The sequence below is a fragment of the Macaca thibetana genome, chromosome 10, assembly GCF_024542745.1.
Source record: "Macaca thibetana thibetana isolate TM-01 chromosome 10, ASM2454274v1, whole genome shotgun sequence".
NCBI classification, from domain to species: Eukaryota; Metazoa; Chordata; class Mammalia; order Primates; family Cercopithecidae; genus Macaca; species Macaca thibetana.
In genome coordinates, this window is record NC_065587.1 from 13264192 (window position 1) to 13292178 (window position 27987).

General features: G+C 56.3%; 3 protein-coding genes across 4 annotated transcripts in view; all 3 read right to left on the reverse strand.

Annotated features, from left to right (window-relative positions):
- NOL12 (nucleolar protein 12) overlaps positions 1-27349 on the reverse strand; it is a 92588-nt gene extending 65239 nt beyond the window's left edge. The window contains exon 1 of the mRNA XM_050806362.1: positions 27340-27349. The gene's annotated coding sequence lies outside the window, so the exon portion shown is untranslated. The remainder of the gene's footprint in view (positions 1-27339) is intronic.
- Positions 1-27987, reverse strand: part of SH3BP1 (SH3 domain binding protein 1) — a 186868-nt gene that overhangs the window by 33886 nt on the left and 124995 nt on the right. The gene's annotated exons all lie outside the window — the stretch shown is intronic.
- On the reverse strand, positions 968-27817 carry GGA1 (golgi associated, gamma adaptin ear containing, ARF binding protein 1). Of its 2 annotated transcripts, none has more exons than XM_050806211.1 (17): positions 27269-27817; positions 22243-22327; positions 19213-19288; positions 17360-17458; positions 15532-15655; positions 14983-15083; positions 14156-14236; positions 12484-12624; positions 12318-12399; positions 10868-10975; positions 10008-10160; positions 5075-5139; positions 4440-4604; positions 3444-3636; positions 2369-2538; positions 2021-2131; positions 968-1935 (listed from the first exon to the last, which is right to left on the reverse strand). In XM_050806211.1, the coding sequence occupies exons 1-17, from the start codon at positions 27309-27311 to the stop codon at positions 1825-1827; spliced, it is 1908 nt and encodes a 635-aa protein (XP_050662168.1). In that variant the 5' UTR covers positions 27312-27817; the 3' UTR covers positions 968-1824. The 2 variants fall into 2 exon arrangements, with proteins under 2 accessions (XP_050662168.1, XP_050662166.1); XM_050806209.1 differs by having other exon boundaries at positions 3444-3640; positions 4432-4604.

Here is a 27987-nt window from a genome sequence, read left to right on the forward strand (position 1 = left end):
AGGTGGACATGGAGGAGCTCTCAGCCTGTGCTTCCAGTGTGGGCCCAGCAGAGAGGGGCCCCTTGCTTGCTGATGAGTGTTAAGGAGAGTACAGGCTGGGAGACGGGTGTGCTGGGCAATTCTCCAGCATGTCACAACCATATCTAAGGAGAAGGGTTCAGCGGCCAAGTTCTGATTGGGAAACACTAGATTAGACAAAGTGAAAATGGCTTCTTAAATGAGGGACTTCCCAGGGTCTAGTATGGGCTCGTCAGTTCAGGAGAAACCGTGGGCAGTCTCCCCCGACTCATCTGAGCAGGGAACACTTTCCTGCAGAGCCACACGCGGGGCTGGCCTCCCACACAGCGGGGCCCATCTGCCTGGACCTGCGCCCCCTCGCTGGAGGGCTCTCCCAGCTGTGTGGCCTCGAAGCCACGCCCAAGCTTGGACCCCAGCCTCCTGGTTGGGGAAAACTCTGATAGCACTATGTCGGGGAGAGCTGCCGCTGGGAGTGGCAGGGGCCCAGCTCAGGGTCCCTGGGTCAGCTCTGAAACAAATTGCGATTGGTGCTGGGCAAGGGAGCGACGTCTGGGGAGAGGGAGAAGCTGGGCTTGGACTTCCCTCCGGGGTGCTGCAGCATCGAGGTTGTGTGGAGGGCTGAGCACAGCAGGAGGAAGTCGTGAGCAGCCAGGGGCCTCCCCCTCAGTGTCTGTAGCAGCTGGGGCTCCTGCCAGGCCCTGGCGGTCGCCCACTTCCAGCTGGGACGGTCCTGGTCCGCCACAGCCCAGCGCCCTCTCTGATGACTCAGCACTGGCCACAGGCCCCTTTGCAGGGCCTCTTCCGGTGCAGGGCCTGGGGGCGGTGGGGAGGGGGCCCACGGCCTGACCTCCAAAGATGGAAGTGGAGAGGTCTACAGGACAGCCCTGGGGACCTCGAACTCAACCCCTCCCGTCTCCCTCAACCTCCAAAGGGCCACGAGAGCAGGTGGTCCAGGAAAAACGACGTTTTATTTTCATAAATACTCCTGCTCTCACTCACACACTGACCCCACTTCTGACCACGGACAGATGGATAGACAGACGTGAGACACCCATAGGAGGCCCCAGCAGAGGCCAATGAATGAAGGAGACACACTGAGAACTCTAGGCGCCCCACAGCCCCTCACTGGGGCCATGGCCTCGGGCATTACCTTTGAGCCCCCACAGTCCCTCAGGAGGCCCAATGGCAAAGGGAGACCCCCAGGAGGAGTAGGGGCCAGGTGAGGTTCCCCCAGCCTGGTCCCCTGTGGCTGTGACCATAGGGCCAATCCGGAAGAAAAGCAGAGTCAAACCACACACCAGAGTGCAAACAGCTGGGGGTGTAGGCGTCACCCCCCAGTCACTGGGTTCCTATGGAGGAGGCCTGAGCTGGTCCCCAGCTCCAGCATGGCCCCCGAGTTATGGCTGGGCCTTCCCATAAGGCATAAGACACAGGCAGGGAAGACCCCACCCCAGCTGGAGTTGGGGCTGGGCCTGAGGTCCTGGCCCTTCCCCGACAGCTGTGCTTCCTCCCCATGACCCCAAGTTCTTCCAAGGCTACACAGCCCCTCCCTCTCCAGGTCCCGGTGATGGAGACCCCAGTGGCGCAAACCCAGGCCCAGCCTCCTACTGGGTTTGGCTCAGCAGGGGCAGGGCTGAGCAGGAGGGGGAAGAGTCACTTGAGGGCTACAAGGGTGTGGGGAGAAGCACCAGGCCTGGGGGTGAATGGCCATGGGCAACAAAGGGTGTCCTTGGCCACCACTGCCTCCCTCCAGGCTGGACAGTGACCGGTCCCTCTGCCCCTTCCTCTCCCCAGCCCCTCTCTGTTCTAGAGGCTCCCCCAGGTTTCGGGTGCGGGGAACTGGTCCACGTCCCCCATCTCGTTGTAGGTCTGGTCGCCCATGGTGAAGGTGAGCTTGTAGCGGAGGCGAACCTTCTCCTGGGGAAGAGGTGGCAAAGGCAGAGGGGTCAGAGGAGGAGAAGTGGCCGCCTCCACCCTGCAGCACCGCCTCGGGGCGCCTTACCTTCTGGGGGTTGGCAAGCAGCAGGACTTGGGTGATTGCTGAGGGGTGGACTATGGGGTTAAACGCTGGCAGCTCCGTGCCGGAGGGTGGCTGCAGCTTCACCTTCATAACCTGCAGGCAGACAGCAGGATGGGCACAGCTAGCCCTGGCTGCTTGCCCTGCTCCGAGGAACCAGGCCCAGCCTGCCAGCTCCCCTCCGGGGGTCCTGGGGTTCAGTCCTTCTGGTCCCTTCTACCCCCTGAACACGCAACAAGGGAGGGAGACCTGTCCCCTGACAGGTGGCTCCCCACCCAGCTCCATGTCACCCTGCCTTGAGAGGACAGAAGCATGCCCTGTTTGGCTTGTCACCTTGGGGACAGCTGACTGGAACACGATGTTGCGGATGGGCTGGGGGGCGGTGCTCAGCATGGAAACTACCACCACCAGCACGTCGGAGCGCCCTGGCAGTGGGTCACGGGCAAAATGGAAGAGGACGCGGAAGCCGTGCTGGTCATACACAGTCACGGGCAGGATGCTGCCTGTGGGAGAAGGTGGGAGGGAGATGGGACAGCTGAGCTGGAGCACATTCGCTCAGCCCCCGGCCCCCACCTGGCTCACCTCAGGAGCTGATTGCTGTACTGGCTACAAGAGCAAAGCCCTCCCTTGGGGCCTTACCTGGACCATGGGCGGCAGTGCAGCCAGCGGCGCAGAGCGGTGCAGAGCGGTGCCCAGAGAGGGCAGGTGAACCCCCAGTCTGATAGTGAAGGCAGGACACCCACCCCAGAGCTGAATCACAGCCCAGGTTCCCCCAGTGCTGTGTGGCTGCTGCCTGGAGTGCTGGGGTGAGGGACTCTGGGCGAGGGTGAGGCTCACGCTGTGTGACCTCACGGCAGTCACTCCCCTTCTCTGAGCTCAGGGTTCTCCTAGTGGTGAAAGGGCCAGCTCTGCCCACTGCTGGGAGACACTGCGGGGGTAGTGTCTTTGGTCACAGGGAGCTCATAGAGGGGAATCTGAGGACCACCAGGCCTCATGTGTCTGCTCGGGGCCTGGGGCTGGGCCATGGTCCCGCTACGGCTCTGGGGCTGGAAAAGCCCAGCGTTGGATCTGGGTCTTTATCATGGTTCAGTTCTGTAATTTGGGGGAGACCCCAAACCTCTCTGTGTCCTAAGCCCTGCCTTCCTGGGGAGGGAGAGCCCCAGAGTCCATTCCCTAGAGGTCTTCTTGCTTGTATAAACCTGGAGTTTGTACAGCAGTCCTCTGATTACTCTGGGGCAGATAAGGAAACTAACTCCTGGGAAGGGCAGGGCCTTGTTCAGAGCTCCCCACTGGTTGGCCAGTGGCAGAGCCAGGGGAGCCCCGCTTTCCCACCAGCTTCCCCAGACAGAGCTCCTGACAGGGCAGCAAGCTGACCCAGCCCAGCCCAGCCTGCCCCAGCCCTACTCACTGGGCTTGATGGACTCCAGGGGCACAGTGATGCTGGCCAGTGAGAGCTCGGTTGGTATGGGCTGCTGCGGAGGCTTGGGGGGCTCTGGGGACACGGTGTGGAGAAGGCTGGTGGCGCTGGAGCTGGGGGAGCTGCAGCTGCTGCTCTTATTCTGCAGGTCCCGGAGTGTGAGCCGGGGGGCTGGCTGCTGCTTCTCCCTTAATGGGGGGACAGTGCATTAAGAAGGGATTCTTGGCCAGGCGTGGTGGCTCACGCCTGTAATTCCAATACTTTCGGAGGCTGAGGCGGGCAGATCACTTGAGCTAAGGAGTTTGAGACCAGCCTGGGCAACATGGCAAAACCCAGTCTCTATAAAAAATACAAAAAACTAGCTGGGTGTGGTAGCGCGCACCTGTGGTCCCAGCTACTCAGGAGGCTGATGTAGGAGAACCGCTTGAGTTTGGGAGATGGAGGTTGCAGTGAGCCGAGATCATGGCACTGCACTCCAGCCTGGGACAGGGTGAGACTCCCTCTCAAAAAAAGAAAACGAAGTGATTCTTTGGTGATGGGAGAGATCAGGGGCACAGGAAAGGCTGGGCTTCCTGGCTCTGTCCCTGACACGTGGCTGTCTCTCTGGCCTTGGGTCTTCTTACCTTTAGAAGGAGCAGCTCTTGTTCTCCCTACCCCCTGTACCCCACCTGCTCACTCCAGCCCAGTGTCCTCCCTTCTGCTGGCCTTCTGGGCCTTTCTCAAGGGAGCTGGGAAAGCCTGAGGGGAGGCCAGGCCAGTGGGCCTAGGTCTCATAAACTGTGCTCTGTGAGCTGGGCCCAGGTCTGCCTTGGGCACTGCTGTGTTTCCAGAAGCAGGTGCAGTGCTTGGCATCTGCTGCTTATAGAATAAGACAGCAACGAGCCTCTCCCTGCTGGGCCTGGACAAGCCCAGGAGAAGCTGCTGGTTTGTGGGAACAGGAAGTGCTCCCCACCCCATGCCAGCCATGGTGGGCCCTCACCACCGCACTTGCTGGGACTCCGGGGGCAGCGACTGCTGCAGGAGGGTCTTCCCCAGGAGGTCTAGGTCGTCCAGACCGCTGCTTGCTGGCAGGGATGTCTGCGCTGGGGGTCTGCTTTCCATACTGGGGGCCTGGGCCAGAGCAGGGGCTGGGGGCTCAGTGGCATCCGACGACTGTGGGGAAAAGGATGCAGGTGGGGTGGGGCTGTCTAGAGAGGTGTCAGCATCACCTGATCCTGCCCTGAGGCTCAGTGTCCTCCCTGCAAATGACATCTGGGAAAGCAGTCACAGAGGTGAGGACCCCAGACCACCCGTGTCCATGATGCAGGGTGGCTGGGTCTGGTTGAGGTTCTATATTCCAGGGGCCTCCGTCACCCTCAAGGGAAAGGAAGAGGGAGTGCCCATCTCAATCCCAATCCTAAAGGCTGGGCTGCAGCCCCAAGGCTGAGACGTGGTGAAGACACAGCTGGAGGTAAGGAGAGGCCCTCTACCCTGGGTGGGTGCCTCCAGGTCCCTGGACCACCCCCTGGTCCTGGGCCCTTGAGCAGAGCCCACCCATCCTTTCAGTTTCCCCAGGCTGCTTGTCCCAGCTGCCCTGACCCTGGGACTGGGACAGGCCAGGCTAGTTTGTAGTCCCCTCCTACCTGGAAGCTGTTCCATCCGGTACCATCCAGGCTCAGGCCTGAAGCGGGTGTGGGGTCACTGAGGCCTGAGGGGAAAGCAGGAGAGAGGTGAAGGAGCTGGGCTGACCCTGCAGACGCTAGACAGCCGAGGGGCCATGTGTGCTGGCGTGGGGCTCCCTGCCCCTTTCTGACGCTCGGCACAGAGGGGAGAAACTCACACTCTCAGAGGGAACCAGCAGCAGAGCAGAACTAGAAACCAAGATCCCAGCAGCCCCTTGTGCTGACCCCACACACGCTTCCCCTCTTCCTGGCCAGGCCACTCCAAAGCTACTGTGCACACAGACAACAGACATCAGGACTTTCATCTTCACTTGTCATCTGGCAGCAGAGAACAGGGCTGGGCTGCAGGGAGAAGAGGTTCCTCTCCTCATGCATCCAGGCAAGCAGAGAGCAGCTCTGTGCCCACCACTGGTCCACTCGAGGGACGCCTGCTGCATGACCATGGGCTAGGCACCGTGCTGGCTAAGCCACAGTGTCTCCAAGAATACGAGGACAGGGCTGGACTGGGGGTGACGCTTAAGACACTGTTGGCCCTGGCACATGCCAGTGAGGCTCACTGGTACTATGGAGGGCTGGGGGGCCCTGTGGATGGCCCTGGAACTAGCTGCCGATGGGAAGGAGGTAGCAGGTCACCAGCCAGCCTGACCTCTGCCTGCCCTGGAATACTGTCCGCCAAGTTCACCCCAGATCTGACCTAGAGAAGATAAGGGATCTTGTTTCTAGCAAATCCTGAAAACATGAGGTCCAAACCGAAGTGCTACCTGACAGGCAAGGCAAAGGTACCAGGAAGCTGTGACAGTTGGGTATCTTCTAGATGCATTTCTTAAGAGGCCAGAGATAAAGTACATTGATGATGCTCTAGATGCGTCAGGCCCTTCAGATGCTGGTCTTGCTTAATCCTCAAACAACCTTCAAAGGTAGGGGTGAGCTTCTCAGCCCTCTTTTAGGGGTAAGAAAATGGACTCAGACTTGGTAAATAACCTGCCCGACAACACGCAGCTGGAAAGTGGCAGAGTCTGGACTCGGACAGAGCATGGCCTGACTACAAGCATTTGAACAGAACTCTGCCACTTGGCTGTGTGATCTTGGGGGGTGACAGCCTCTGCTGTAAAATGCAGACACCAGCCAGGTGCAGTGGCTAATGTCTGTAATCGCAGCTATTTGGGAAGCCGAAGCTGGGGTTTGAGATAAGCCCAGGCAGCACAGAGACTCTATTTCTAAAGAATAAAAGGAAAATAGCCGGGCGTGGTGGCTCACACCTGTAATCCCAGCACTTTGGGAGGCCGAGGCGGGCGGATCATGAGGTCAGGAGATTGAGACCATCCTGGCTAACATGGTGAAACCCCGTCTCCACTAAAAAAAAAAAAAGGCCGGGCGCAGTGACTCAATCCCGTAATCCCAGCACTTTGGGAGGCTGAGACGGGCGGATCAAGAGGTCAGGAGATCGAGACCATCCTGGCTAACATGGTGAAACCCCGTCTCTACTAAAAAATACAAAAAAACTAGCCGGGCGAGGTGGCGGGCACCTGTAGTCCCAGCTACTCAAGAGGCTGAGGCAGGAGAATGGCGTAAACCCGGGAGGCGGAGCTTGCAGTGAGCCGAGATCCGGCCACTGCACTCCAGCCTGGGCGACAGAGCGAGACTCCGTCTCAAAAAAGAAAAAAAAAATTTAGCCGGGTGTGGTGGCAGGTGCCTGTAGTCCCTTCTACTAGGGAGGCTGAGGCAGGAGAATGGCACAAACCTGGGAAGCAGAAGTTGCAGTGAGCCGAGATCACGCCACTACACTCCAGCCTGAGCGATAGAGCGAGACTCTGTCTCAAAAAAAAAAAAAAAAAAGAAAAAAGAAAAAAAAAAGAATAAAAGGAAAAAAAATTAGCCAGTGCCTCTGGTCCCATCTACTTGAGAGGCTGAAATGGGAGGATTAGTCGAGGCCAGAAGTTTGAGACCAGCCTGAGCAATACAGTGAGACCCCCATCTCAAAACCAAAAAGAGGTGGGTGCAGCGGCTCATGCCTGTCATCCCAGCATTTTTGGAAGCCGAGGTGGGTGGATCACTTGAGGCCAGGAGTGCAATACCAGCCTGGCCAACACAGGTGAAACCCTGTGTCTACAAAAAATAAATTAACTGGGCGTGGCAGCACATACCTGTAGTCCCAACTACTCAGGAGCCTGAGATGGGAGGCGCGCTTGAGACGGGGGAGGTTAAGGCTGTCTGAACACCCTCCTTGACGGACAGGAACCTGTCTCCCACCCCTGCCATGAAGAAGAGTGAGGACCAGCCCCCTGTGTGGCCCCAGGGCCTCCTCCATTCCCCAGGCCCAGGCTGCAGGTTGCCCTGGCACTTCTGGCTCCTGTGTCCCCATGCTTTGCCTCTGAGAGGAAACCAGAAGGAAGCTGGTAGCTGAGGACTGTGCCAGTGCAGTGCGGGGACAGGAAGTGCGGTCGCACCTCGCTTTTCCCGTAGAGGTGTTGCTGCAGCTACTGGCTGGGGGCTGGTGGCCCTGCAGTACTTCCCTACCACTGCCCCTCAGGTAGCTGCTGCCCAGGGCTGGCTCCACAGGAGAAGATAAATCTTGCATGAGCGTTCCTGTCCCTTGACCTTTACCCTGTTCTCTGTAGAACGGGGTAAAGGTCTTCTCCCTGCAGTCACCCTTGGCTCTGAATGAAGAGGGGGCAGCTGCATGGGGCTTGTAAGCGGCTTCAGGGAGGATGCTGGCTGCTGGGTTCACAAAGGGAGCTCACAACTGGGCCTCCTTTCCCCTCAGCTCTCCTTCTCCTTCAGCTCTCCCTCCACACTCCGGGTCCTCACTTCCCTTTCCTTGCTTATGAACAATGAGTTAGAGCAGCCCAGCAGCTCAGAGTGTGGCTTCAGGATCAGGGCCCAGCTCAAGTCCTGGAGTCCTTTCTGCACAAGTCACCCAGCCTTTCCTTTTCTGTTTTTTGGTGAGATGCAGCCTTGCTCTGTCACCCAGGCTGGAGTGCAGTGGCGCCATCTCAGCTCACTGTAACCTCCGCCTCCCCAGTTCAAGCAATTTTCCTGCCTCAGCCTCTCCAGTAGCTGGGATTACAAGCATGTGCCACCACGCCCAGCTAATTTTTTTTTTTTTTTTTTTTTTTTTTTGAGATGGAGTCTTGGTCTGTTGCCCAGGCTGGAGTGCAGTGGCGTGATCTGGGCTCACTGCAAGCTCCGCCTCCCAGGTTCACGCCATTCTCCTGCCTCAGCCTCCCGAGCAGCTGGGACTACAGGCACCTGCCACCTCGCCTGGCTAATTTTTTTGTATTTTTTAGTAGAGACGGGGGTTTCACTGTGTTAGCCAGGATGGTCTTGATCTCCTGACCTTGTGATCTGCCCGTCTCGGCCTCCCAAAGTGCTGGGATTACAGGCTTGAGCCACCACGCCCGGCCTAATTTTGTATTTTTAATAGAGACGGGGTTTCACCATGTTGGCCAGGCTAGTTTCAAACTCCTGACCTCAAGTGATCCCTCCGCCTCGGCCTCCCAAAGTGCTGGGATTACAAGCGTGAGCCACCGCGCCTTTCTTCTTTTTTTTTTTTTTGAGACGGAGTCTCGCTCTGTCGCCCAGGCTGGAGTGCAGTGGCATGATCTCGGCTCACTGCAAGCTCCGCCACCTGGGTTCACGCCATTCTCCTGCCTCAGCCTCCTGAGTAACTGGGACTACAGGTGCCTGCCACCATGCCCGGCTAATTTTTTTGTATTTTTAGTAGAGATGGGGTTTCACCATGTTAGCCAGGATGGTCTCGATCTCCTGACCTCGTGATCCGCCGGCTTTGGCCTCCCAAAGTACTGGGATGACAGGTGTGAGCCCCCGCACCCGGCCTCCACCATGCCTTTCTGTGCTGCCATTTCCTCATCGCCGTGCAGTGGAGCTATTAACGGTGCCTGCCTGCGGAGACTGCGAGGGTCACCTAAGACAGGGCCACCTAAGACAGGGTCACCTAAGGCAGGACCACCTAAGACAGGGTCACCTAAGACAGGACCACCTAAGACAGGGTCACCTAAGGCAGGGCCACCTAACACAGGGTCACCTAAGACAGGACCACCTAACACACGACAGAATGCAGTAGTAGGCACCACCTAAGGGAGCACTCCTGGAACCCAGGCAGACCCCGCCCAGGACACCCCGGGCCCCCATAACTTCTTCAAGGCCTTCGGGTCTGGTTTTTGCTTCAGAACTGGCTCAGGAGACCACAGTCTGACTCTTGGCTTCCAACACATCCCTGAGGATTCCTTTGATGGGCCCTAACACTTCTGCTCTTCATCCCTTCAGTGGCTCTCAAGAGGAGGCTCTTCTGATCTCAGCTTTCGGATAGGGCTGCTGCCCTGAGAGCAGCTTGAAACCCAAACGTGGTTTGGGCAGCTGGGACCGCTTTGCTGCTTCCCCGGGGTGAGCCTGAGCCTGCCCGGGAGTAACAGCAGGCCTGGCCCTGGACCAACTTGGATCACCGAGTCCCTCATGCTCTGGCTAGTTTCTCTGGAGCCTCTGGGTGCTGTGGAACCCTCCCTCTCCTCTTGGTGGATGAAGAAACTGCTGAACTTTTGCCCAGACAGTTCCCAATTCCAGGCTCTAACCTGTTGCAGGGAAATCCCCTGGTTTCCCCCCAGGCTGCCAGAGCCTGAATGCTGGTTAGCTTATCTGAGGCTGGCTTAGAGGCTGCCAGCCTCACCCTCTGGCTGTGTGGCCTCGCACAAGCTCCTAACTTCCCCGAGCCTCAGTTTCCTCCGTTGTGAAGTGGGCCTAATGCTCATCCACGTGCCCCACAGGATTGACACCTGGGGTACATGGTGCTGGTATTCCGCTAGCTGTGAGTGCGCCCTGGGATCATGCCCCATCTGCTGCTGAGCCCGCCCTCCTCCAGGCCTGGCCCCTTCCTCACCCAGAGACATGAGCTCGTCGTCAAGCAGGGAAACTGAGGCACTGGGCTGCTTGGGGCTGGCCTGCTCGCCAGGGCGGGTGGGCATGGCTGGGTAGGTGGTGGCCGCAGGCGGGAGATCCAGGCCTGAGAGATCCAGCAGGGCTGAGGTGCTCCCTGGGGTGGGAAAGAAGAGGCTGGCAAGTCCTGGGTGTACACGTGTCTTTTGGAGCCCACGGGTTGCGGGGGAGCAGCACCTAACCCTGACGCTTTATCACCAGCCTCCTGCCTCTGGCCACACCAGCCCCTGCCTGGAAGCTGCTCAACAGGACCTCTCTTTGGCATATGTTGGTACTTCTGTCCAGAATGTATTTCCTTCTTAGCTCTACTGGGCAAACTGCTACCCATCCTTAAGGCCCTGCTGAAACTTGGCTGCTTCCGTGTGGCGCCTCCATCCCCACTTCTCCCTAACAGAACCAATTCTAACCCCTTTTGTGACCCCCCAAGGCTCCTATCTTACCCTTATTAGAACTGAGTCTGTAATGTTTACTTTCCTAAACCCCCTCCCACTTTCTGATAAATAAAGCCTCGGGGGTGTCATCCAGCCCTATACAACAGGTGCCAGATTTGTCAAAGAAAGCCTTCTTCTGACTGTCCTCACCAAACCCTCAGCTCCCCCCGCAGCATCCAGATTCTTCCCCCACAGCTGCAGGCTTGGCACAGACTTCACCCCCAGCTCCCTCACTGGGGCCTTCCCATCTTAAGGGGCCAGGGTCACCCTGGCAGTCATTCCAGCAGCTCTGAGAACAGCACACCACCCTGCACTCTCTGTGCCCCTCCAGCCTGATGGGTGCCCTCCCAGCTCTCCTGCCCCACTTTCTCACCAGGGATGGAGCCGGCTGTGGCATCACCGTTGACCTCCTCACCCCGCACCAGCTGCTTATATAGGTTGATCACCTGGGTGAGGTTGTCATTGGCCTGCAGGATCTCCGCTGGAACAGGCAGGAGGGGAGATGCCAGGCTGAAGGACTGTGGGGGCCTCTGGGTGGCAGGAGACGAGGACCCCACATCCATCACAGCCTGTGTGTGAGCGGAAGGGGTAGGGGCAGGGGCAGGGGAACAGCCCATCTTGTCTGCTGAGGCTCTGGCCCTCCGCTACCTCCCTGGTCTCATCTCCCACCCTCCCCTCATTCGCTCCCTGCCATACTGTTTGGGCTGTCTTAACATACTGGGCCTGCTCCCGCCTCCAGGCCTCCACTCCAGCTGTGCTCTCTGGCTGCCCCGGATCTCTGCACAGCTTCATCCCTTATTGCCTTCAGGTCTTCACCCAAGGCTCACCTCAGGGCGGCCTGTCCTAAACCCCTCCTGCACTACCTCATCCCTTCCCTGCTTCCCTTCCTCCATGTCACTCACCACCGTGACAAACTGTCGGTGCTCATGGACTTGGTTATTGTCTGTCTCCTCTCGCTAAACTACCACAAGGAAGCTTTTGTCAACCTTTTTTTTTTTTTTTTTTTTTTTAAATACAAATATATTTGAAATAGAGACTGGGTCTATGTTGCCCAGGCTGGTCTTGAACTCCTGGCCTAAAGCAATCCTCCCACCTTGGCCTCCCAAAGTGCTGGGATTACAGGTGTGAACCACCGTACCTGGCCTTTTGCAAACTTTGGTCAGTGCCAGATTCCTGAGGGCCTAGAACAGTGCCTGGCACCAATGAGGCCCTCAGCAACACTGCCTGCCCGGGTGCCAGGGTGTGGGGCAATCTGGGCAGTGAGCCTTTTGGGTGGGGCTCCTGCTTAACGAGGGAGTGGATGGTACCCAGACCGCAGCCCAAGTGGCCTAGGTTGACACGTGGGCAGAGATCAAGGAAAAGAACCTGGTATGTGGCCCTGGCAGAAGCCTTCAGGCTCAGGTCTGGAATTGCCCAGGGCCGTGGGATGCACTCTTAGCTTCCATTCGCCCTCACCAGGGAGGAAGGTCTAGGGGCAGATGGCCCTCCGTCTCCCCCGGCTCTGCCACGGTTCTGCTCTGTGATCTGGGCAAGTCATTTTCCTCCCTTAGCCCCAGTTGTGAAAAGGGGATGGTTCTGCCTCCTGTGCAGCTGCAGGCAGTAAATGAGGTGCCTGTTAAGGGGGCTGGCCCACAGGGCCTCTCAACTGCGGGGCGGCCCCTCTGTGTCCTCAGAGTGGAAAAACCCAGGGTCGGTGCTGGAGAAGGGGGGCCCCCTGGTGGTAGCTCCTTCCAACTGCAGATACTTAGCAGGCCTGGGGGAGGTCGGGGCAGGAGATGGAGAGAGAGTGGGGGACCTGACCTCAGCACCTGCCCCGGGCTCACCTAAGGCCTCATCATTGTCCTCTGTGTCGCTGGCTAGTCGGAAGAGCGTGGGCCGCATCCGCTCACAGCGCTGGTACAGTTCCTGAGGGCAGCAGGGTGGGCGGGTCAGGGTCTGCGTGGGCTGTGGAGTGGGCGGGGAGTGGGGGAGTCAGGGAGGCAGGTGCACCTTCATGAGGTCCTCGCTGCTGCCGGCTGCTGTGCCGCCCTGGCTGTGGCTCATCACCATCTCTGTGAGCAGTTTCACATTGTTGTTCACCTCCTCGATGGCATTCACCCGCTTCGAGATCTTCTCCATCCGCTTCTGGTCCTGGGGACACATTGGCCAAGGGCCCCTGAGAACCTTTGGCCTGGACAAGGCACCGCCCCCTGCCACTTGAGAGAGTGTGTGCTGGGATCTGGGTTGACAGCTGGGTGACTGTGGGATCAGAATCCGGGTGGGGCTCTAGCAGGCCCTGCCAGAAGCCCCTCATGCCCAGGAAGGGCACTGTGGTCCAAGAAGCCCCCAGTGTCCAGGCCTCTGCACAAGCTCATCAGGATCTCCCAAGATGGCCCAGGAACCTGGGTTTCCAAGCCCCTCACCAGGTGCTTCTGAAGGCCCAGGGCCCTACACCTCCACTGTGGTTCTCAGTGACTCCTGCCCTCCTTGTGTTTGCCCTTTCAAAGGAGGTTCCTGTACTTTACAGTGGAAGGGGACCTCTGTGGTCATCAGGTACAGCCTAGAAACGAGCACGAAGACCCTTCCAGTGTTGGTGCCTGGCAGATGGGGGAGCCCGTGCCTTTAAAGGCTGCTGTCGGGAGTGGCCTGGCTTTCCCCTGCCCCTTTGCTTACTGTGCGTGCCCCTCCTTTGCAGAGTGAAAGGTGGCCTCATGCCGTCCTCCCACCTTGGCCTCCAAAGTGTTGGGATTACAGACATGAGCCACCACATCCAGTTGTGAAACTTTTTGTTCAGCACTTTGGGAGTCTGAGATGGGAGGGACATTGAGTCCAGGAGTTCGAGACTAGCTTGGGCAACAAAGGGAGACGCTGTCTCTACAAAAAATAAAATTAGCTGGGTGTTGGAGCGTGTGCCTTTGGTCCCAGCTACTCGGGAGGTTGAGGTGGGAGGATGGCTTGAGCCCAGGAGGTCAAGGCTGCAGTGAGCCATGATCGTGCCACTGCACTCCAGAATGAGATCCTGTCTCAATTAAAAAAAAAAGTTTCAGCAGGCACCCAGGCAACATATGTATATTTACTTAAAAATTAAACATTTGGCCATGCCTGTAATCCCAGTACTTTGGGAGGCCAAGGCAGGCAGATTGCTCGAGCCCAGGAGTTCCAGACCAGCCTGGGCAACATGGCAAAACCCCTTCTCCACAAAAAAGAAAATACAAAAATTATACAGGTGTGGTGGCACATGTATTTAGTGCCAGAGGCCTGGGAGGCTGAGGTAGGAGGACTGCTTGAGCCCAGGAGGTTGAGGCTGCAATGAGCCATGATCATGCCACTGTGCTCCCGCCTGGGCAAGAGAGTGAGTTCCTGTCTCAAAAGAAATCTCCTCATATACATACACAAATACATACTTACATATATTTATGTATTTTTAAAAATACACTAATTCATTTCTAACTTTTGACAAAGAGGTAGCCAGCCTCCCAAAGGCCCATCCAGAGCAAGTCACCCAGGCTGCCAGGAATCCTTCCCTGCACACCCTGGTCGCCCAGCCATCAGCTTCTCTGCTGTGCCAGCCCTGGGTCACTGCAGGGCTCCTTCCACGTGAAGACACATACAGTCCCATCTCGGTGGCCCAGCTCAATACCCCCATCCCGCCTCCTCCCTGTGCTATAGGCTCAGCTGCTACCTCCTGCACCATCTCTTTGATGAGCTTATTGGCTGCGCGGAGGTCTTCGGGATGGGAGCTCTTCAGCAGGCGGGCCAGCATCTGCAGAGACAGAGGGATGTGACCGTGAGGGCAACACCTGGGCCAGGGGTCAGAAGACTGGAGTCACATGATGGCTCCCCGCTTCCTGCCTGTGGGACATGAATAAGTTACTTAAGCTCTCTGTGAAATGGTGAGAATTTATTGACATCTGATAGGGTGGCCACAGGCCAGTGGAGACACTGCGTGTAAGGTGCACATCACAGCGCCTGGCAGAAATAAGTAATCAACAAATGCTGCTCCTTATATCCCCATGGCTGAGAACCTTTCTGGGACAATGTACGAGAGCCTTAGCAGTAGATACCCTCCAGCGCTAGGGCTGGGACTGGGGAGAGGGGAGCTTTAACTTTAACCTCTTTATTTTAATCTTACCTCCTCCTGGGCTGTTTAATTTTTCACCCACAAGTTTTAATTTTATTAACATTAACAAAAAATTAGTAAAATTCTTATTGAAAAGGTCAAAATACGTAGAGATATGTAAACTCCTGATCAACCTATGAAATGCCCTCAAACAAACTCCAGGGACACTAGACACACTCCTATTTATTAAATGTGGGGATGCTGTATGGGACACACTCAGCACACATCAAGTGCCCAGTAAACAGCACCCACCATCCACAACGATGCCTGGGCTCAGTGTGTGCCTCTGTTCCAACAGCTGATGCCAGAGCAGCTAGGGGCCAGAACCCATGGACCCCAACCCCAACCCATGGGCTTGGAGTCCCCAGTGTGCCTCCTTGGAGTCTCACCTTGGATTTCTCCTCATCTTCAAAGATCACATTCTTGGGCCGTGGAGGAGGAAGGGGAAAGGTAGTGTCATCTGGAAGCTTGGGGTCGGACTTCACAATTCCTGGATTAGATGAGTGTCAGAAAGGCTGTCAATATGTCCCAGGCCCAGGGGTAGGGGTGACACGGGGACGGGGGCAGGCAAGGGCAAGACAGAAGAGGGAGGTCAGTCTGTTGCCAGCACGCTGGCTCTGGACTCTTGGTGGCCTGGGCCTGCTCCTACCTACTCCATCAAAATTGCCTGGGGGAGATGGTTTGGGGACCCATATTTTGAGGCTACTCCCTGGAGACCGCTCTTTGAGGGGAAGCTTGATTCGAACTCACCTTCTTTCCACCCAAGCTAGCCTCGGGCAGAGCACAGAAGGCCACACTAGCTGTATGTTCTCCAGGAGTTAAAGGACAGACCCATGACCTTGCTGGCTCAGAAGCCCCTGAAGCTGCTGGAGCCCCAGCTCATGGTGGGGGAGGGGAGGGCAGGCCCTGGTCACCCCCCCACCCTCTGTGTGCTTTACCCTGCTTCTTTAGCATCTGGTAGGCCTCTGCGATTTTCACCTCCTCGGGCAGGCCCACTGTCCAGCTGTAGAGGAGCTCCAAGATCTTGTTTTTCACCTTCTCCGATGTCCGAGAGCCCAGATACTTCAGGGACACAGTAGGGAGGCCTTTGATACTGCCCGGCCCCACTCACTTCAGCCTCAAGCCCTGTCCACACCCTACTGCCTCCCCAGGACTCGAGGCAGGACTCCCCGGGAAGCCCTCTGGCCTACAGGGTCCTCACAGCCCCACCCAACCAGCCTGAGGTAGACTGAGTTCACCTACTACCCCTGCCACTTATTAGCTGGGTCAGCCCTCAGTGTCTGTTTCCCCACCTGCTGGGTGGCACCATGGTGAGGATGCAGAACTGACATGAGGGACAGGCCTGCTCATGGTTGGCTCTGGGAACTTAGCCTTGACATCCCAGGAAGGAGGAGCCAGAGGCCTCCAGGCTGCCCAGGGAGGGGTGAGGGTGGAACTGGGAGGCCCTGGGCCTACTCCCCATTTCCTGCCAGCAAACTGGGCTGGGGAAAGTGGCTCTCACACCAGAGTCCCCTCTTGGGAGGAGAATGGGAGGCCATATAGGTCATTCAGTAGCTCTGGTCAAAGGATGGGTCTGAGCAAAGAAGGGCCAAGGGGGTGGGCTGTCACTCAAATAGCTTGAGAAATGTTCACAGTAGGCCGGAGGCGGTGGCTCACGTCTGTAATCCCAGCACTGTGGGAGGCCAACGCGGGTGGATCATGAGGTCAGGAGATCAAGACCAGCTGACCAATATGGTGAAACCCTGCCTCTACTGAAAATACAAAATTAGCTGGGCGTGGTGGTGGGTGCCTATAATTGCAGCTACTCGGGAGGATGAGGCAGGAGAACAGCTCAAATCCGGGAGGTGGAGGGTGCAGTGAGCTGAAATTGTGCCATTACACTCCAGCCTGGGTGACAAGAGTGAAACTCCTTGTCCAAAAAAAAAAAAGTTTCTGGTAGGTAGGCCGGGCATGGTGACTCATGCCTGTAGTTCCAGCACTTTGGGAGGCCACGGCAGGCGGATCACGGGGTCCGGAGTTCTAGACCAGCCTGGCCAACATGGTGAAACCCCATCTCTACTAAAAATATAAAAAATTAGCAGGGCATGGTGGCGTGCGCCTGTAATCCCAGCTACTTGGGAGGCTGAGGCAGGAGAATTGCTTGAACCCAGGAGGCGGAGGTTATGGTGAGCAGAGACCGTGCCACTGCACTCCAGCCTGGGTGACAAAGGAAGACTCTGTCTCCAAAAAACTTTAAAAAAAAGAAATGTTCACGGTCTGTGGGAAGATTCCTTGGGCTGAGCTGGGGATGATGGCCCATCTGGAGCCAGCAGGCTCCATCACTCAGGTCTGTGGCCTTGGATGCTGAGGTCCAGGGAGGATGCTCTTGTGTGGTGGGGACAGGGAAACCTGCCAGAGACCAGGTAGGGTGCTATGGCCAAGTCCACAGGGAGTGATTTCAGGCCAGAGATCGCTGACACATACAGCCATCTGTCGGCTGTACGTATTCCCTGGGATCATTTCCCCCTAAGCACCGGGCAGTTCCATGGCTGCCCCGCCCCTGGCCAGCCTGGAAACACTCCTCTGAGACCCCAGGCTGTCCCAGAATCAAGTATGAGGGGACTGTGAGAAGGGATCTGTGTTTGTCCTATGTCTGAGTTCTAATGGGGGGCTGAGGTGACACCCCAGCAGGAGGCTCCCTGGAAAAGTCGCTCCACAGTCTGAAGGTCCCCTTTCCTCTCCCCACATCTGATAGGGCAAGTCTGAGTTTGGGCTGGGGGCACCAACCTTGGGAGACACGACCTTGATGAGCTCGTTGAGAAAGCGGAACTTGCCCACTTCGTCGTGGAACCGCTTGCCGCAGCTCTTCATGCATGTTTCCAGCACCTGTGCAGGGATGGGGGATGGGAGGGGACGCCCAGGAGCATCAGAGGCCACAGCCTCCCTCCCATGCCTTGGCCAGGGGCCAGAAGCCCATGGGTGGGCATTCAGAAGGGAGGGAACAGCTTGTGAGGATGGAAGATTCTGAGTCACAGCGGCCTCTGGGATTGATCATCACCCCCTTGGGAGATAGGGTCAGGTGACCTGCAGTGCCCAGCAATGCCCAACCTGTAGTGATGCTCTAGTCCCGTTCATAGCTTAGGCCCCACATCTGAGTACCAACTGTACATTATTTTCTTACTATTTTTCCTTTTTTTTTTTTGAGACAGAGTTTTACTCTTGTTGACCAGGCTGGAATGCAATGGCATGATCTCGGCTCACTGTAACATCTGCCTCCTGAGTTCAAGTGATTCTCCTGCCTCAGCCTCCCGAGTGGCTGAGATTATAGGCACCCGCCACCACTCCTGTCTAATTTTGTATTTTTAGTAGACACGGGGTTTCTCCATGTTGGTCAGGCTGATCTCGAACTCCTGACCTCAGGTGATCCACCCGCCTCGGCCTCCCAAAGTGCTGGTATTACAGGCGTGAGCCACTGTGCCTGGCCTATTTTTCCTTTTTTAAAAAAACCTTATATGAGCAACATCTACCTTGGCCTCATCCTAAGGTATATCTATGAAATCATAGGACTAGTTATACTCAAGAAAAAATGTTAAAACAAATATATAACAATAACGATTATTATTTAGAGACAGGGTCTCACTCTGTTGTCCAGGCTGGAGTACAGTGGCACAATCATAGCTCACTGTAGCTTTGAACTCCTTGCCTCAGGCAAGCCTCCTGCCTTTGCCTCCCAAAGTGCTGAAATTACAGGTATAAGCCACTGCACCCAATTAAACACATAAGTACTAAAAGAGAAACTGTTGGCTGGGCGCGGTGGCTTAAACCTGTAATCCCAGCACTTTGGGAGGCAGAGACGGGTGGATCACGAGGTCAAGAGATCGAGACCATCCTGGCTAACACTGTGAAACCCCGTCTCTACTAAAAAAAATACAAAAAACTAGCTGGGCGAGGTGGCGGGTGCCTGTAGTCCCAGCTACTAGGGAGGCTGAGGCAGGAGAAAGGCGTGAACCCAGGAGGAGGAGCTTGCAGTGAGCCAAAATCGCGCCACTGCATTCCAGCCTGGGCGAGAGTAAGACTCCACGTCAAAAAAAAAAAAAAAAAAAAGAGAGAAACTGTTTCTCTACCACCACTTAAAATCAGCTTTGCTTTATGGTGGGTTGGTATGTGGCCCATGCTGGAGGCCACAGACGTACACCCCTCTCTCCTCTGCTATTGAACAGATGCGAAACCTCAGGCCTGAGCCCAAGCGCCACCCCTTAGCTTTACAAACGTGCAGATCTCTGGATGCAGATACTCCAGGAGTGTGGCCTTGGCAGGTCTGGGTGGAGCCCTGATTCCATGTGTTAAATATGCTTCCTTGAAAGGCAGCCGATGTGCAGCTGAAGCAAGGAACCCCTGGACCAGATGACTGTAGAGGGCCTTTGCTCAGCAAGAGGCCTATGTGTATGGATGCTGGGGTGGGAGGCCAGCCTGCTGGCTGTGGTGGGACCCTTGGGGCGGGCCCGGACCTCTATCCTGGGCCATCTTAGCACAACTCTCTTGGGCTCTGAAGAGCCTTATGGACCCCAAGAACTTCAGTCTTGGCCTCCCTTGGTGTCATCACATGGCCGGGGACGGATGGTGGTCTCTCCCCTTCTCACCGTCAAGGCCTGGATCGCCTCCCACTCCTGCGGGGACTGGATCTTGTGGGCCAGCAGTCGGGTGGCGAGTGGAGGCCTGGGTGGGAGGAACAACACAGAGCCAGAGTCGCCACGGAGTCCCGGTCACCCTAGGGGAGGGCCGTGACCCCAGCCCGCCGGGACTGCAGCCCTCCTCCAAGGAGCCCTGGTCACCCTAGGGGAGGGTCACCACTCCAGCCTGCCGCTGAGACTTCGGCCCTCCAAGGTTTCTGCAGGCATATGCAAAGGCCCAGCTCCCCCTCCAGATCAGATACGGCCTGGGATTGTGGCAAGGCGGGGCCAGGCAGAGAGTGCAGGCGGGGACCTTCAAAAGGTGTGAGCTCAGCTCCTGGGCTGGCCTAAGAACTCTGACGTGTCACGTCCTTGGCTTGGCTTGCCATAGAGACAAGTACAATATGCCACGAGAGACGGGCTGACACAGTTCCCCAGGAACTCAAGATGGCAAAGGATGTTCTGTTGTGGCAAATCAGAGCAGCTTCATGGTGGAGGTGGTGACATTCATCTACCAGACTGTAAAAGACCCATTGCCATCGACGGTAAGAGCTCACATGTGCTGAACTGGTCACGTGTGAGGAGGCTCACATGCACTTTCCTGCCTAAGCTGCATAAGGCAGGCAGCACTGTCATTCCCACCTCACCGTGGGGAGTTCCTTCAAGTGTGAAGAAACTGACTCTCGGAGACAACCACTCACCCAAGGTTGCTCAGCTAAGAGAGGGGACGGGACTCATACCCAAGCAACATGACTCCAAAGCACACACATACCACTGTCTGTGGTCCCGAAACTTTAGTATCACCAAGGGAGGCCACTAAGAATGTCCACTCCCGGCCAGGCGCGGTGGCTCACGCCTGTAATCCCAGCACTTTGGGAGGCCGAGGCGGGCAGATCATGAGGTCAGGAGATCGAGACCATCCTGGCTAACACGGTGAAACCTCGTCTCTACTAAAACATACAAAAAAATTAGCCAGGCATGGTGGCGGGTGCCTGTAGTCCCAGCTGCTCGGGAGCCTGAGGCAGAACGGCATGAACCTGGGAGGCACAGCTTGCAGTGAGCCGAGATGGCGCCACTGCACTCCAGCCTGGGCGACAGAGCAAGACTCTGTCTCAAAAAAAAAAAAAAAAAAAAAAAAAGACTGTCCATTCCCAACCCCTCACTGGAGAGTCGAGTCTGGGGGCAGCCCAAGAATGGGCATTTATTTAATTTATTTTTTTGAGATGGAGTCTCGCCCCGTCACCATACTGGAGTGCACTGGTGCAATCTCGACTCACTGCAACCTCGGCTTCCCGGGTTCAAGTGATTCTCCTGCCTCAGCCTCCCAAGTAGCTGAGACTACAGGCACATACCACCACACTCTGCTAATTTTTGTATTTTTAGTAGAGACGGGGTTTCACCGTGTTGGCCAGGATGGTCTCGATCTCTTGGCCTCATGATCCGCCCGCCTCAGACTCTCACAGTGCTGGGATTATAGGCATGAGCCACCACGCCTGGCCTTATTTTTTATTATTTATTTATTTATTTATTTTTTTGAGATTAAGTTTCACTTCATCGCCCAGGCTAAAGTGCAATGGCACGATCTCGGCTCACTGCAACCTCCACCTCCGGAATTCAAGTGATTCTCCTGCCTTAGCCTGCCAAGTAGCTGGGATTACAGGCAGGCACCACCATGCCCGACTAATTTTTTTTGTATTTTTAGTAGAGACAGGGTTTCTCCATGTTGGTAAGGCTGGTCTTGAACTCCCAACCTCAGGTAATCCGCCTGCCTTGGCCTCCCAAAGTGCTGGGATTATAGGCATGAGCCAACGCACCCGGCCTATCTATTTATTTATTTATTTATTTTGAGACGGAGTCTCTCTCTGTCGCCCAGGCTGGAGTGCAGTGGCGCGATCGCCACTCACTGCAAGCTCGGCCTCCCGGGTTCCTGCCATTCTCCTGCCTCAGCCTCCCGTGTAGCTGGGACTACAGGCACCGCCACCGCCCCCGGCTAATTTTTGTATTTTTAGTAGAAACAGGGTTTCACCGTGTTAGCCAGGATGGTCTCGATCTCCTGACCTCGTGATCCGCCCGTCTAGGCCTCCCAAAGTGCTGCGATTACAGGCATGAGCCACCGCACCCGGCCCTTTTTTTAAAAATTTTTTAAGAGATGAGGTCTTGCTATGTTGCCCAGGGTAGCCTCAAGGGATCCTCCCGCCTTGGCCTTCCCAGTAACTGAGATTACAGATGTGTGCCACCATGCCTGGCTAAGAATGTACATTTCTCACAAGTATTCTAGGTAATTCTTTGTTTTTTGAGACAGAATCTCATTCTGCTGCCCAGGCTGGAGGGCAGTGGCGCAATCTCGGCTCATTGCAATCTCTGTCTCTTGGGTTCAATCAATTCTCCTGCCTCAGCCTCCTGAGTAGCTGGGATTACAGGCATGCACCACTATGTCCAGCTAATTTTTGCATTTTTAGTAGAGACGGGGTGTCACCATGTTGACCAGGCTCGTCTCAAACTCCTAACCTCAAGTAATCCGCCCACCTCGGCCTTCCAAAGTGCTGGTACTATAGGCATGAGCCACTGTGCCTGGCCAACATTCTAGGTGATTCTAACACAGGAAGTTCTGGTTCTTCCTTGAGGAAAGGGCCTACTGGCCTCCTCCCAGTTGGGGAACACGCAGTTCTCCCTCTGGGGGGCCCTTCCCCACAAAGCACTGGCTGCGGGTCCAGCAGGCCTGGGTCTTACCAAGCTCAGGACTAGCATTTTCTCCCTGTGAGATGTGGGGGCAGATCTGAGTCCTCTGAGCCTTGATTTCTTTACCTGTTACATGGAACCAGCAAGGCCCACCCCAGAGAGTGACACCCAAACAGCATTCAGTACCAAGTGACCTTATCCTCATCACTTTGTGAGTATGTTCAGAATGAAAACCGGGTGTCCACCCACTCAGGCTTCTGTACCCGAGACTGGGTTCTGGAGAGTGCAGGGCAGTGCAAACAAGCGGGGCCGGCTACCTACCCCTCAAAGTCCTCGTTGAGCTGCTCGCAGAAGCCGTTGATGCTGGCCCAGTCAAGCTCCTTGTTCAGGGGATTCGTGGCTCTATCTGGAAGAGGAGAGCTGGGGTCACTGTGGCCTGGCAGTGGGATTCCTGCTCTTCCGCTCCTGACCCTGACAAAGGTGTGGTCAGGAGTGGGAGGGGAGTGCGACTGAGCACGTGGGAAAGCTCTCCCCTTGCCTTCCTGCCCAGACAGCCTCAAGACCTGAGCGCGGGTGTAAACAGACAGATGAGCACAGCTGCTCTCCTAAGGGCCCCACTTTTAGAGACTATGGTCAGGGCTCTTTCCCTCCTCCCCATTCCCCCCACCCCTGCAGCTGGACCCATCAGGCCAGCCCCATCTCCTCTGATTCTGCTGAGAACAGTGTCTCCATAATTCTCATGGAATTTATGCTCAGAGGAGATCCAGAAGTAAGGGAGAAAAAAATCAGAGTCCCGCCCTCAAGGAGCCGTGTAGCCGGGAAGTGTGCTAAGGGAAGCTAGGTTCTCAATAAAGTGTGACAGAGGGAAGCCAAGGAGCTGCAGAGACACAGGGGAGGGGACTCAGTTCAGTTTGGGGTTAGGGAGACTGCCTGGAAGAGGCAACACACAAGCAGGGGCCAGGAGTCACCCAGGCTGGAGCTGGTCCACCTCTGACCCGCACGTGGCTGCATGGGCAGGAAAGATGTGGGTAGCTGCATGAGGCAGAGAATGAGGGGCCTCAGTAAGGATTATGGGTCTTACCATCACAACAGGTTCAGAAAGCCTTCATTCCCTTGGGAGTGGCTCCGGTGTCCCCTTCCCTAATCCTCTACTCCTGCCCAGGGTAGCAGTGCTGGATCGGTTCTCTCATGTCCCCCAGCCTGCTACGGCACTGCATCCCAGCCACTCATGTCCACACCTGTCTCCCCTTGGCAAATGAATGAATGAATGAGCAGTCAGCTGAGGGCAGGCAAGGGGTGAGGTTCTGGGGAAGTCTGAATCCAGAAATGGGTAGTGGCAAGGAAAGAGGGCCAACAGGTCTACATGAAGTGGGTGTGAACACGACCGGACGGTCACCCCTTTAACCCCCAATACTGGTTAAACAACAATCTAGGTTACATGCTTCCCTGAACCTCGATTTCCCCACCTTGTAAAGTTGGAATGAAATATGGATTTTTTTTTTTTTTTTTTTTTGAGACAGAGTCTCGTGCTGTTGCCTAGGCTGGAGTGAGTGGTGCGATCTCAGCTCACTGCAAGCTCGGCCTTCCAGGTTCACGCCATTCTCCTGCCTCAGCCTCCCGAGTAGCTGGGACTACAGGTGCCCGCCACCATGCCCGGCTAATGTTTTTGTATTTTTAGTAGAGATGGGGTTTCACTATGTTAGCCAGGACGGTCTCGATCTCCTGACCTTGTGATCAGCCCACCCCGGCCTCCCAAAGTGTTGGGATTACTGGTGTGAGCCACCTGCTGGATTTTGTTTTTTTTTTGAGAAGGAGTCTCCCTCTGTCACCCAGGCTGGAGTAAAATGGCGAGATCTTGGCTCACTGCAATCTCTGCCTCCTGAGTTCAAGCGATTCTCCTGCTTCAGACTCCTAAGAGTAGCTGGGATTACAGGTGTCCACCACCATGCCTGGCTAATTTTTTTGTACTTTTGGTAGAGACAGGGTTTCACCATGTTGGTCAGGCTGGTCTCGAACTCCTGACCTCAAATGATCCACCCACCTCGGCCACCCAAAGTGCTGGGATTACAGGCATGAGCCACTGCACCTGCTGAAATATGGATTTTGGATGACAAAATACTTTTTGCATGGGAAGGCCATGGGGACAGCCAGAGCCCGATCTTCATTTCTCCACACCCCACCTCTAACTATCACCCCTTCCCAGCCAGTTCTGCCCAAGCCTAAGCACTGAGCTGAGGGTGTGGAAGGACAGCCCAGGAGGCAGAACAGAGAAGGATGTGTGAACAGGAGGCTGGGGACTGACCCAGCATGTGACGCCTGCCCTGGGCCATATATTATGGCAGGGGGCCCAAAGCCCTGGAATCCCAGTGGCTGGCAGCCATTCATCCAACTCAGATTTAAGTATTCTGGGTGCTGGGGCTCCAGCAGTGAACAGACAAAATCCTGCCCTCCTGAAGTTCACTGCCCAGCAAGAGAAACAATGAATACTGAGATTAACAAACCCAGCAGTACTGCAGACTGTTGCGAAATGTTACAGAGCAAAGCAAAGCAAGGAGAAGTGCAGAAAGCCTAGGGGGTGGGGGGGCTGCTCTCCCAGAGGGCTCTGGGAGGACTCTGGAGCCCTTGGGAGCTGCTCTCTGGGAGGGCTCTCAGAGCTGAACTGAGATCAGAAGGATGAACGTTCTCTCTGGATCTAGATCTCTGTCCCAGGAGCTCCACAAGACCCTCCAGTCCTTCAGAAAAACGAAGCCCCTGGTGACCTCCTGGGGATACCACGAATATGACCCTCCCCACCCCAGGGGTAAGGGTAACTGTCTACTCTGCCTCCGAGTCCCCAAAAGCTGGGGAACACCAGTCTAAAGTTAGAGAATCACTGCCCATTCAATGACACCCAGCGGGAAGACCCTAAAACAGGAAGTCCTTCAAGTGTCAGAGACATGTGAGTGGGAGTGAGGTCAGAGAAGCTGATTCTGGACTGTTCCCGGGTCCGACGCCAGTGAAGAGGAAGCGCTGGCATCATGAGACATCATCTTTCTCCCCCTGCATCTGGCTGAAAGCCAGGGCCTCCAGGTCCAAGGAGATCCGACCGACCTCCTTGGCCCTTGGCCCCTGACCCTCGGCCCTCTTAATTCTATCCAAGGGCAATACCCTCCCTTGCAGCCAGTTGGGGAGAACACCTAGAGAGGGAGGGAGGTGTTTCACAACAGGGTAAGGCTCCACCCTGCCACTCTGGCAATAACATCATTTACCTCACCAGGCTGGGCGCAGTGGCTCACGCCTGTAATTCCAATACCTTGAGAGGCCAATGTGGGCGGGTGAGTGGCTCACGTCTGTAATCCCAACACTTTGAGAGGCCGACGTGGGCGGATCACCTGAGGTCAGGAGTTCGAGATCGGCCGGGCCAACATGGTGAAAGCCCGTCTCTACTAAAAATACAAAAATAGCTGGGTGTGGTGGTGCACACCTGTAATCCCAGCTACTCAGGAGGCCGAGGCAGAAGAATCACTTGAACCCGGGAGGAGGAGGTTGCAGCAAGCCGAGATTGTGCCACTGTACTCCAGCCTGGGTGACAAGAGCGAAAACCTGTCTCAAAAAAAAAAAAAAAAAAAAAAAAAAAGCCGGGCACGGTGGCTCACGCCTATAATCCCAGCACTTTGGGAGGCCGAGGCAGGTGGATCAGGAGGACAGGAGATCGAGACCATCCTGACTAACATGGTGAAACCCCGTCTCTACTAAAAATACAAAAAAAATTAGCTGGGTGTGGTGGCAGGCGCCTGTAGTCCCAGTTACTTGGGAGGCTGAGATAGGAGAATGGTGCGAACCCGGGAGGCGGAGCTTGCAGTGAGCTGAGATGGTGCCACTGCACTCCAGCCTGGATGACAGAGTGAGACTCCGTCTCAAAAAAAATAAAAAATAAAAATAAAAATAAATAAATAAATAAAGAAGCTACCTTTTACCTCCAGCCTCCACAAGGGAAGAGGGAAGATCTTACAATTCTCCTAGGACACAAAGGGGAAGGAAAGGAGAAAATTCCAGCCCCAATGTGTCAGGGCCCAGCCAAACCCAGGTATCTCTAACTTCTGCCTGGTTTTACACTCTCTGGACTCTCAGAAAACCTCCACTGTTGCTAAACCTGAGAATGTTTTGTATGACCCACAGCTCAAGTCCTGTGTCTGAGATCAGTGAGCCAGGGGCCCACCCATCCCCCCAGCCCAGTTGCTGCTGAGACCCAGGCGGACACTTGTGGCATTCACAACGGTCAAGGGCTGCTGAGTGCCCCTTTTCCACCCCCTGCCTCTCTGCTGGCCAGGATGACTCTCCAACATCCCCAGAGGTTTGGTTCTGGGGCCAACCTCATGGTTCAACTCTGCTCAAGCCTGCCTTAAAAGCGGCTGGCCATGACCCCAAGCCACGCTAGACAGTGGCCGGTGTGCCCGGGTCCAAGAGGCTTCCCTGAGGCCTTGGCAACGATGAGGCCCCAACAGCAGTTAAAGCCTTGGGAGACAGCCCTCACTAGACCAGGGAGAAGCCAGCCACGACTTTCAGGGGCAGAGTCCAGGAGCGGGGCTGTGACAGCGGGGGATCATCAGGGCTATGGGTTAAGGAGCTCAGGTGGAGGGGTCGGGGGCTAGGAAGCCTAAGCAATAGGAAGCTGTGTCTGAAGAGAAACAAGAAAAAAAGGGGTGTAGAGGCCTTTGAAGGAAGTTCAGCAAGAGCTGGGAAAGGCATCTTGGAGGCTGAGGGGCCAGGCTGAAGGTAGTGACAGGGAGCTTGGAGTTATTAATACTTCTGGAGTCTAAGACTCTTCCAAGCCTGTAGAGTGTGGGGGTTTCTCACTGTGTGGCCAGAGACTGGGACCTGCGGGAGGAATCAAAAGGGTCCTCCCTTCCAGGACGGGGTAATGAGCAAATGTGAGTAGTTGCGTGCTCCAGGAACGCCATGCAGGGCCAGAGAGTGGAGGATTCGGGGCCTGAGAACTGTAGGGTCCCTCCCTCCCGGGTGTGAGATGCAACCCCGGGGCACCGCTCGCGCGCTCCTTCCCCGGGCCGCTACTCCGCGAAGCAATGTGAGCCTGGGGGGTTGGGGCGCAGCTCACTCCCCCTCCCAGGGGTCGTGGCCCAGGGATCCGACAGGTGGGCGGCGCCCGCTCCAACCGCTGGACCGCGCAGAGGACCGGGTCCTCCATCACTCCAGGGTCTGAGGGGCCGACTGAGGACACCGCCCCTCCCGGGCCGGGGGCGGGGCGTGAGGAGGGGGCGCCCCGTACCCCGCCCCCACCGTGAAGGGGCCCGCCTCGTGCCCCCGGTTCCGGTTCCGGTTCCGGTCCGCGCCCCTCCCGGACACTCACTGATTCGCGCCTCCAGAGTCTCCGGCTCCATCGCGGGCTCCATCCGCCACCGGCCCCCAGCCTCGGCACCGCCCCCCCGCCCCCCCAGCTCTCGCGGGACCTCCTGGGCACCGCCCTCTGTCGATTAAAGGGGCAACGTCCGCACGGGCGCGCTTGGCACCATAGAGAGGCCAACGAGGTCGCCTAGAGCGTCACGTACTCGCCCAGCCCCTTCCCCAAGCGGTGTCTACGTCGCGGCTGGGACCAGCCGCCTGCCTTTCCGTTCCCGGCGCTCAGGCGGGAGGGGAAGCGGAGAGACTGGAGAGTAAGGGCAGCACCATGGAAACTCCAAGGGACGCTCTAACTCGTTCTGCGTCACGGAGATGTCTGTGACCGCCTCCGGAAGAATGCTGTGCAGGCATGTTGTTGAGGGGCTCTGAGGCCACTTCCGGAGCCCTGAGCGGGTACTTCCGCTCAGAGGCGAACGTGGGAGAGGCCCTTAAAAGGGCGATAAGGTACGTCGCTATGTACCTTGGCTGCTGTGAAGATGACGAAAATAAATCAGTTTCTTGAGTGCTTACAGTATTCTGGGCATTGTCCTAAGCACTATTTGTAATTAATCCATTTACTCCTGACTCTTTGCAACAAACCCACCAGATAATTTGGAGGCTGCAGAAGTGGCAGAGGCTGAACCCTGTGCCGTCTCCTCCATTCATCCAGTAAATGTTTAATGAGCTCTT

Excerpts from the sequence above, each read along its gene's own strand:
- GGA1 (XM_050806209.1), bottom strand. The coding sequence starts at position 27,311 with ATGGAGCCCGCGATGGAGCCGGAGACTCTGGAGGCGCGAATCA. Across the intron at positions 2,539-3,443 it reads CCTGGAGTCCATCAAGCCCA|GCAGCATCCTGCCCGTGACT; the intron begins GTGAGTAGGGCT and ends CTTCTCCCACAG. Across the intron at positions 2,132-2,368 it reads TCCAGTCAGCTGTCCCCAAG|GTTATGAAGGTGAAGCTGCA; the intron begins GTGACAAGCCAA and ends GTCTGCCTGCAG.